At 36.2% G+C, this 10,000-nt stretch overlaps 2 protein-coding genes across 9 annotated transcripts in view; both read right to left on the reverse strand.

The window, feature by feature from the left end:
- rabepk (Rab9 effector protein with kelch motifs) overlaps positions 1-10,000 on the reverse strand; it is a 373,763-nt gene that overhangs the window by 202,901 nt on the left and 160,862 nt on the right. The window lies entirely within an intron of this gene.
- Positions 1-10,000, reverse strand: part of golga2 (golgin A2) — a 61,585-nt gene that overhangs the window by 21,361 nt on the left and 30,224 nt on the right. For all 8 annotated transcript variants that reach the window (XM_005168083.6, XM_005168082.6, XM_009301121.5 and 5 more), the window contains 7 exons: positions 9,809-9,915; positions 9,669-9,727; positions 5,591-5,732; positions 3,970-4,059; positions 3,560-3,667; positions 970-1,057; positions 754-890 (listed from right to left, as the gene is read on the reverse strand). In XM_005168083.6, the coding sequence (XP_005168140.1) occupies positions 754-890; positions 970-1,057; positions 3,560-3,667; positions 3,970-4,059; positions 5,591-5,732; positions 9,669-9,727; positions 9,809-9,915 (731 nt within the window). The remainder of the gene's footprint in view (positions 1-753; positions 891-969; positions 1,058-3,559; positions 3,668-3,969; positions 4,060-5,590; positions 5,733-9,668; positions 9,728-9,808; positions 9,916-10,000) is intronic.

Genomic DNA, 10,000 nt, shown 5'->3' on the forward strand with positions numbered 1-10,000 from the left:
ATATTAATGAAGTTGCACAATAGAGCGCGCTGATTGGTTTAAACCAAGCCTTACTCATGCATTAATGCATCACACTGTAAGACGTAATAAGACACACTCTGGCACAGACGTCCAGTCTGCACGCTGGAATACACGCTATTATGTCATGACCGTGACGCAGCTTCAAAAATTCGTTTCAAACCGGAAGTACGAATTTGCTTGAAATAACGCAAAAACAACCAATTCACACTTTTTAGTGAAATATAGGTGTCCTAATAGTGTTTTTAGCAGTGTGGGACACATATACGACTGGTGTGTTCTGGTGTTTCGTGACCCTTTAACAAATGTCTGTTATGTTTGGTATGGTGGTGGATAAACGGGTGATCTTGAGGGATTGGAAGTCCACTTTACCACCTACTTTCTATAAATGGCTGACTGAAATGGTTGTTAAGCTTTTGCTAGGGCAGATGCTTCTGAAGAGTTCGAAAAACTCTGGAGTATTCGTCCCTGCTTATCTTCTAAACAGTTGAAAGTAGGGCGCTTCTGATTCATGGACAATTTCACTCTTTCTTTTCAATGTTTTGTAAAACTTAATAAGGCATATTATTTACTCTATGGTGCATGTTTGGATGGACTGGTGCTTGTTTTTTGATTGATTCACTTATTTAACTACTTATAAAAAAACTGTGATAAATAAAATATATTAAAAGGAAGTATGATATATAAGCTGAGCGCTGTAATGCATGCGTGTGAGTAATCCTGTCAGTCCATCACCTGTGCCTGAAACTGCAGACTGAGAGCGTCTCTCTCCTCCTGAAGACTCCTGAGGGTCTCCTGAAGGGCCAGTTCAGTCTCTGAGGGCCCTGAGAGCTGAGACGAGGCCTGAGGCTCCTGTTCTGTGCTCATCACAGCTGCAAACATGAGGCAGATCCATCATCTTTCTGTCTGAACAGTGACATGCTGAACAGTGTGTGCGCGTGTGTGTTGTACCTGCAGTGTTTTCCAGCTCCATGATCCTCTCCTGCAGCTCCAGAATCTGAGCAGCAGTGCTGTCTCGCTCCTCTGACATCAAGCGCACCTATATAATACACAATAAATATGAACGACCAATCAAAACAACTGTGTGTGGTTTTCTAAATATAAGCTAGCCTTGTACAGCCTCCATGCTTTTGAGTGTGTAACAGAAGAGTGTGTGAGCTTTGGGAGACAATACATCCTCATTAACGGACTGTCCTGTTGCTTAGTTATGACACCTGTCAATCATCTCCACACATCATGCTCATTTCTGTCATATATAATTACCTACAGTATTATAATTCAGCAGCAGCAGCAGGTTAATCTGCTGTTCGCGAGTGTTTCCTACAGAGAAATCTTCTTAGGTATTTGGAAAATTCTCCATTCAGAAGTTAATGGCCAAACACGTCTTGATGGAAGTTTATATTGTTGATGTAGATTAAATATAACACGGAAAACATGATTTAAATATTAGTATCAGTAGACATTAGTAGCCTAATATTACTAGATATTGGGCTAGATATTAATTTATAGTCATTCAAACAACTTTAGCGAAGCCTCTCTACTTGATGTTTGTAGTTTGTTTACACTTTTTACCCATGTTTTTGTAGTTCTAATCGAATGGACAATGTACTTATGTGTAGGGTTGTAACAATATACCGGTATGACGGTCTACCACGATTTGAACGTGCACGATTATCATACCATGAACAATTGCATATCAACGGTTTTAACCCTTAAAGACCGAGACTTAAAAATAAGTATTGCTCTTAAATGTTTACTAACTTTTGATCCGCTGATCCGATTCATACAATTCAAAGATTGGCATAAAGAAGAGAATCTCAGCTTTCCAGTGCTGTATCACATAACATTCGCGGACTTTCAGAGGCTCCGGAATCAGTGCGGTTACGTCATCAAAATTTGACAACGCTGATTTGACAAAGAAACGCTCGTCACTGTGTCTCCGGACAAACCAGACATCATACATTGATGCATTGTCCCTCCTCCATGCCCAGATTGGTTCAAACTCGCTATATCACAACCAATAAGCATAGGTTTCACTTTTGTTTGTGGACCAACAATGAGCTTTTTGAACAACACGGAATGAGAGATAGGCATACATTTCTGCGCGGCTAAATAAAACGCAAAAAAAAAAGTTTTGCATGAAATAATTCTCATACTAAGTACTTTTGCATGCACAGCAGCACAGAAACATGACAAAACAGTGACACAGCAAAGACGAACTGCTGCTCTTGCTGTTTTCAAAAGACACAAATGAAGGTGCAGCTGTTTGTCTGCATTGCATACAACCATATCCAAATCCATATCCACAGACAACCATATCCATGCTGGCACATAAAACCTAAGGATGTTCCATATTGAATCTAGTTTCGTTATGTAACTATTTATAGTATAGTAAATATTTATATCTATTTTTTTACTGAGGATTTGCACCATGTTTATTTGGACTTTATTTGGACTTTGACACATTATTTATTATTTTCTTATTTTTTTATTTGTTCATTGTAAGTGGTGTTGTTTATAGTAACTGAAAATATATTATTTGGAAAAAGTCAAATTTGCTTCACTGTTCTATTATTTTGTAACATTTGGAACATACCGTATACCGCGAAACCGTCAAACCGTGGTATTGTTTTAGACGATTATCATACCGTGAAAAATTCATACAGTTACAACCCTAATTGTGAGTAATATTAGCTGTTAAAGTACAAATGCTTCTAACCACATTTCTACCTGAAATAGTAGTGCATCCGGGAATCCTTGGCAGAGTCTTTTTAACATACTACAGTTTGGGACACACCAAGTCTGCTTTCAGGCATATATATATGCCTTTTACACATCCATAATACAGCCTGGTTTGGGGCAGCACGATGGCACAGTGAGTAGTGCTGTCACTTCACAGCAAGAAGGTCGCTGGTTTGAGCCTCGGCTGTGCCAGTTGGCGCTTCTGTATGGAGTTTGCATGTTCTCCCTGTGTTGGCATGGGTTTACTCCGATTGCTCTGGTCTCCCCCACAAGCCCAAAGACATGCGGTACAGGTAAATTGGGGAGGCTAAGCTGTCCTTAGTGTTTGTGTATGAATGGGAGTGTATGGGTGTTTCCCAGTACTAGGTTGCAGCTGGAAGGGCATCCGCTGCGTAATGCTGGAATAGTTGGCGGTTCATTCTGCTGTGGCGACCCCTGATTAATAAAAGGGACTAAGTCAAAAAGAAAATGAATGAATGAATAGCCTGGTTTGTCAGTTCGTTAGATCCTATTGCTTTCTCACTACAACTGAACTGCTCTAGAGTTTGTTTCAATCAAGCTGAGACCACCTCATTCGGGTGAACTCTGACTGATTGTTTTGGCGCTGACGGAGCGCGACTGCTGTGTTTACATATGACCAAACGAACTGAGCTAATGGGGCAGACACACCAGGTTCTGAAACACGCGTCTACGTGTGAAAGCACCCTTATACTATTTATTCACATATTAGTATGTGAATGAGGATGCAGTAAACGTGATATACAGTGTGTTATTATTCAAAAGTGTTTGATAAATATACCTGAGACAGGAGCTGCTCTGTTTTGTCCTTCCACACTCGTCCATCCTCCTGCATCTGTACAGCGTACTGATCTCTCTCCGCCTGCAGCTGAGCCACCGACTCCATCAGCTGCACATAGTTAATCCACTGAGTTAGCATGAACAACTGCATGTTCATTAACATTAACAAACATTAATACTGTAATTAATGCACGGTTCATTGTTTGCTCATCTTAGTAAATGCATAAACTAACATTAACTAATACAACCTTATAGTAAATTGTTGCTGATTTTACTCACACTTACAAAATGTATGTACATCTTGCTGTTTCCATAAAACAATTATTATGTGATAATCCCAAATGTGCATTAAAATAGATGCATGAGAACATGGCTCCACACTGACAGGCCTTTGTCATTATCAACACACACCTGAGTTGCGTGATTCTCTAACTGGTGTTTTTCCTCCAGGAGGAGCTGAAGCTGCTGGTGTTCAGATGGAGGACCAGACTGACTGGAGAACTGCAGGATAATCATTGCAAAAACAGCAAATCAGAGTTACAGTTATACTGCATGCAGAGTGTGTGTGTATGGTGTTTATATGCAACTTCAAGAACATATGAAAACATCAACAAAAACACACTAAATATGTCGCGGTGAAGATTACGGATTAACATTTTTTTTTTAAATAAAAATAAATGAATTAAGTTAAATTAAATAAAAATATCCCCCAAAAATATAGAATCTAAATAAAAAATAAAAAAAAAACACAACAAAACAGACTTAAATATGTTGCAGCAAAGGTTACGGATAAGAGATTTTAAATTAATAATATATAAATTAAATTAAATTAATTAATTAAATAACATTAGTAAAATATGATTAAATATGTTGCGGTGAAGATTACGGATAAAAAAAATTTAATAAAAGCAAATAAATTAGATTAAATTTTAAAAAATATCCCCCCAAAAATATAGAATCTAATATAAAAAAAAAAGAGTTCCAAGAACACATGAAAACAACAACTTAAACACACTTAAATAGGTTTCAGTGAAACTTATGGATGAAAGATTTAAAAATAAAAATATAGATAAATTAATTTAATAAAATATCAAATATATATAATCTAATAATAAAAATAAATAAGCAAAACTGAAATAAAATAAAAAACAGGAACTCCAAGAACACATAAAAACAACAACAAAAACACACTTAAATATGTTTCAGCGAAGAAAATTTTTTTTTTTAATTTTAAAGTAATAATAAATGAAGGTAAATTAATTTATTTATTAATAATAGCAAAAAAGAATAATAATCTAATGATAAAAAAATCTTTAAAAAAATATATATAAAAAAATCAAACGAATTAGAACTCCAAAAACATGAAAACAACAAAATCACATTTAAATATGTAGCAGTGAACACTACGGTTAAAAGACTTTACAATAATAAATCAAAGTTAAATAAAATCAAGTTAAATAAAAATATTAATAATAGATTTAAAAAAACTCTTATAATAAAAATAAAATGTAAATAAAATAAAAAGCAAAGAACAGATTTTAAAATAATAATAAAAACAAAGATAAATAATGATGATAATAATAATATAATAAAAAATAAAATGTAAATAATAAAAAGCAAAGAACAGATAAAATATTTCAAAATAAAATTGAAAACAAAGATAAATAATGATGATAATAATTATGCATAATGCATTATCTAAAATAAAAGCATATTAAAGTTATATTAAAATTAAATTAAATGACATTAAAATAAAATAAAATAAAATTTCATTTAAATAAAATTAAGTGCATCTAGTGCAATCCTACATACAAGAAATAAGGTTGTACACCATGTCGATCATGCTGTATGTATCCAAAACAAAACCAGAGATCGGGGTTCTGTGACGGGACTCAATTACAATGAACAGGGTCAAGCTGAAGACTTTGGGCATATTCTCGGAGTGGAAGAATGAAAACATCACTCTGTCGTTAAAGATAATACCTGATTTGTCTTCAACTTAAAATAATAAACAAGTGTGGTGTTTTCTGACCTGCTGCAGCATGACGTCTGCCATCTCCAGGCGTTTGCGCAGATCCTCCAGCTCCAGTTTCAGAGCGCTGTTTTCATTCACTCTCAGCTTCAGCTGCTCGGATAATTCAGAGCTCTGCTGCCTGGACTCCTCACTCACATTACTGACACACACACACATATATGACACGGCAGCTTTATTATATGTGATTATATTAATAATTCACATTACACAGAATCAGGTTTTCCACTCAAATGCACTACTTATTGCTTTTCTATCTTATGCACTGGATGGATGTGCGTGACTGTTAAGATCACGTCTTGTGTCTTATGCAGTGTCTCACACACACGAGCACTGCATTTTTTAAGATGCTGTGCCAAAGTCAAGAGCAGTCCAAAGCAGTGGAGCACTCAGAAAAGCTTTACGAGACTCTTTTTACCTAAACATGTTTGCATGAAAACCGCTTTATTAAAATCTTCAATCATACTTTAATTTCGATTGTAAGGTAATAAGCTGCATCTTTTGTAAAGATCATTTTTGGAATGATAATTATTACAAAAAGCACAACAAATAAACTTGAATTGAATAGAATATTTAACTATCTGCTGCATTGGTTTAATAAGTCAAATTGTTCTCTGATTTATACATAGTAGGTTTATGGCTAAGTTAAAAAATAATAATAATAAAATAAATAAATAAATAAATAATTAAAAATTAATAGATATGGTTTTATCGGCTCATTTATTATTCCATAAAATCAAATAAAATATTAGAAGGTCCATAATTGACCATATATGGATTGTGTTATGAATATTACTGAGTGGCTTCCTAGTAGGGCTGGGCGATAATTCGATGATGAACTGTGTGGACGCATCTCACAACGCAAAGCATAACTAAACCTTTACATGTCCATGCTTAATCAGTCATCGATAAGGTCGATCAATTAAAGCGTTATCAACAATCAATAGATAAATACATTAAAGTATATTTCACCCTAAATTCACCATACTCACCATTAAAAGGAGAGTTCATCCAAAACTGAAAATTCTGTGACCTTTAACTCACATTGTCCCAAACCAGGTTTTTTTTTTTTTTGATGTTGAACAATAATATTCAATGACTTGTAGGTAATGTCTTTGGTTGTTGAAAACTTGAACAGTAAATGCTGAATAAAGATTGTTCTTTTGTTTATTATTTTATTATTTATATTGTCAGACAGCTAAAACATTTCACTAAATGTGTTAAATCAGCTGCACAAAGCCATTGGCATGCTGAAAATCTTATATATTTGATAGATATAAAGATTTTACATTTATCGTAATAAATATCGACTGATATGAAAAAAAATATCGTGATAATTTTTTTTGCCATATCGCCCAGCTCTACTTCCCAGTAACACATAGTAATCAATCTGCGGTTGCGTTTTCAAAATAAAAGTCCTACATACTTAGTAAGTTCAATATAAGCTTTAAAATAATTAATGGAGGGAAAATTACTTTTGTTTTCACACTAGACAACGTTGTTGCTTATCAAACCCAGTCTGAGGCGTGCATATTAATGATTTCAGAGATACATACGAGTCTGTGTTCTCTTGATGATGTCAGTTTCGGATGAACAACCTAAAGTAGTCTTACATGCAAATGCAGAGGCGTGGCAATATATACATGTATGCACACAGAAACCTGTAAATAAGTATAAGAGAAAAAACTATGCATAATGTCAGAGAAGTACATAATGAAAAAAGTGTCGACTAAAACTATGTAAACCATCAAACAGAAAAAAAAAAAAAAAAAAAAAAAGAGTTTGTCACCTATTTCCTGAGACATCATAACGGTTTCTCCTATGTTGTTAAATTAAATCACTTAAGTTTTAATAAAGTGTCATGTGTTTGGCTCCAATGAAGGATTGTTGAAATCTTTTGTTAATTAAGGCAGTGGACTGTTCTAGTCGAGCAATGTCTATAAAACAGTATAACCATTGCTGAACTGATTAGGAGGGAACCAGGAACTGATGATTGTTTTCTTTGCAGCTGTTGAACTAAATTTATTTTTGAGGTCTTGGTCACTATTTGGAGGGCCGAAACAAATAGCCTCGGGGGCCGGGTTTGGCCCGTGGGCCGCCAATTGAATAGCCCTGCCATAGGGTACATGCAGAAGCATGCTAAACGACTTTTAATTTGCCAGTAACCTGGGTTTAGCGCTTCTGGTGAACTGTATGGTATTGCAAAATGCGTTTGAGGTCTGTTTTCTTTTTTTTAAATTAGCGATGTCCTCTGGCTGGGTGATATCCGATATAAAGTGGGTCTCAGATTGTACAAGAAGCACTGCATTAAATTACATATTTCATGTCTTTATAATATGAGCATTTATTTTACCCCAGTGTATTCAATGGAGCTTCTGCGCTGGCCTGCCGATTCTGACGGGCATGTGCGAGTAAATTGCTTTTTGTCTCGTTTTACGCTTGAGCAACTAAATGAAAGCCAAAGTCTATTTAACTGATTATATTTTAATGACAGTACAACATCGATGCTGTAAAAGTAACCGTACAAAATGGAAAAAAAAGTCACAATAACCGTTCACCGGAAGTTTATCAGTATGGGATGAAACACTAGCTCTGCGTATATTCTATTTCCATACACTGATCTCATATTATGGCCCGTTTCCACTGAGTGGTACGGTACGGTTCGGTTTGGTACGCTTTTATGGCCGTTTCCACTGTCAAAAGGCGTACCGAACCAAACCGAACTACTTTTTTAGCACTCTTTCGAAAGGGTCCCAAACACAAGAAAGGGTACCAAAAGGCGGAGCTAGACGCGCAGCTGAACGCTGATTGGTTTACAGAGATTTGTCATTCGCTTACGCAATAAGCCAGAATGTAAACAAAAAGACACGTTTAAAATACACAGCGAGAGATTACAGCGGAATTATATATACATATATAATAGCTAGCCATGGTCGATCCGGGCTCAAACAAACCTTGTCATCGTCTTGATGAACAGCCACAAACCCATGGAGTAGAGCAGAATCTAGCCTGTGCCTCGTAGTTTCTTCTTCAGTCTAAAGCGCGAGCGATTTTGATTTCCTGCTTGCGCTCGCCGCACGTCTATATCTGAAATAACAAACTTCTTGAGATGATAATAATAACGTGCGCTTGATTATTGACGTTCTTTAAAAACCTGATCCTGTCAGAAGCTGACAAACACGAGAGTGACACATTCAGAAAGAAAAGGACAAACGTGAGAGTGGAGCGCGGAAAAAGGCGAAGCCAAGGAGCACGTTATTTCTTCAGCAAGCGTGAACAAACTGCCTTGTTTTAATTATTATCATCACCTTTTGGGCTAATATGAACTGGGAATGATGGAATGACTCTCTAACAGAGGCTACATGTGCTGCTGAAGATTACAGACACAGATGAGAGGTTTTCGCTGACTGTAGGCTATACTTTGTGTTGTTTTGAACCTAATTAAGCACTAAATATCTGCTGTGTGTAGTTTTTCTGTAGTTGGTAACATATCGAGGACTGTAAGGGTCTGTATGTGTTCTTATATAATCATTTATTTATTTATTTAATATAATAACAGACGTTACAGTAGGCTATTTCGCACCGTCATTGATCTGCAGTTATAATCAAATCTTGTTCATAGAAAAGTCAGTAATAAACATTTATACACAAGTATTTATGTGTGCAAAGCGTCTGTTTTGTGAGAAGTGCTTTTCATATGATATGTGAGCGACCTGTGCAGCTTTATTGTAGACATTTTCTCGAGCGAGCATGACGTCGACTGAAACTTTGTCATACACCACGCCCACAAAAAGGGTACCCTTGCTAGTGGAAACGCAAGCCTGATAAAGGTGACCCGTACCGAACCGAACCGTACCGTACTGTATCAGTCAGTGGAAACGAGCCATTATTCTACTATGCCCGAGTATACCTACATTTTTTTTATAGGACACCTTGAAACACGGTAGACAAGGCACTCTATTTAAAATCCAATCCTGAGCACTGAGTCTCACATTGTTAGACAAAGATGCATTAAGTGTGTATTATTTCAAATGTTTTACCTACGTTCACACAAATGCTGATAAATGAAGAGACTCACTTAAATCTGATGATCTCTAACCGTAGACTGTCTCTCTCCTTTTCCAGCTCTTTGTTGTGCTGCAGAAACAGCAAGCGTGTGTTATTATCATATTAATGTGTTCAGATGATTACAGTGATGAACTGATGGAGGATCTGTACCCTCTCGTGCTGCTTCTGCTGTGTAGAGACTGAAGATAGTGTTCTCTCTAACTCAGACACTCGCTGCTTACTGGCCTGCAGCCGCGAGCTCAGATCCTCTGCCTCTGCTGCAACACACACACACGCACGCACATCAGTATCGGACATGCTAGGTATTTCTGCTGCAAACACACACACACACACACACACACA

This window comes from Danio rerio, chromosome 5, assembly GCF_049306965.1.
Source record: "Danio rerio strain Tuebingen ecotype United States chromosome 5, GRCz12tu, whole genome shotgun sequence".
Taxonomy (NCBI): Eukaryota; Metazoa; Chordata; class Actinopteri; order Cypriniformes; family Danionidae; genus Danio; species Danio rerio.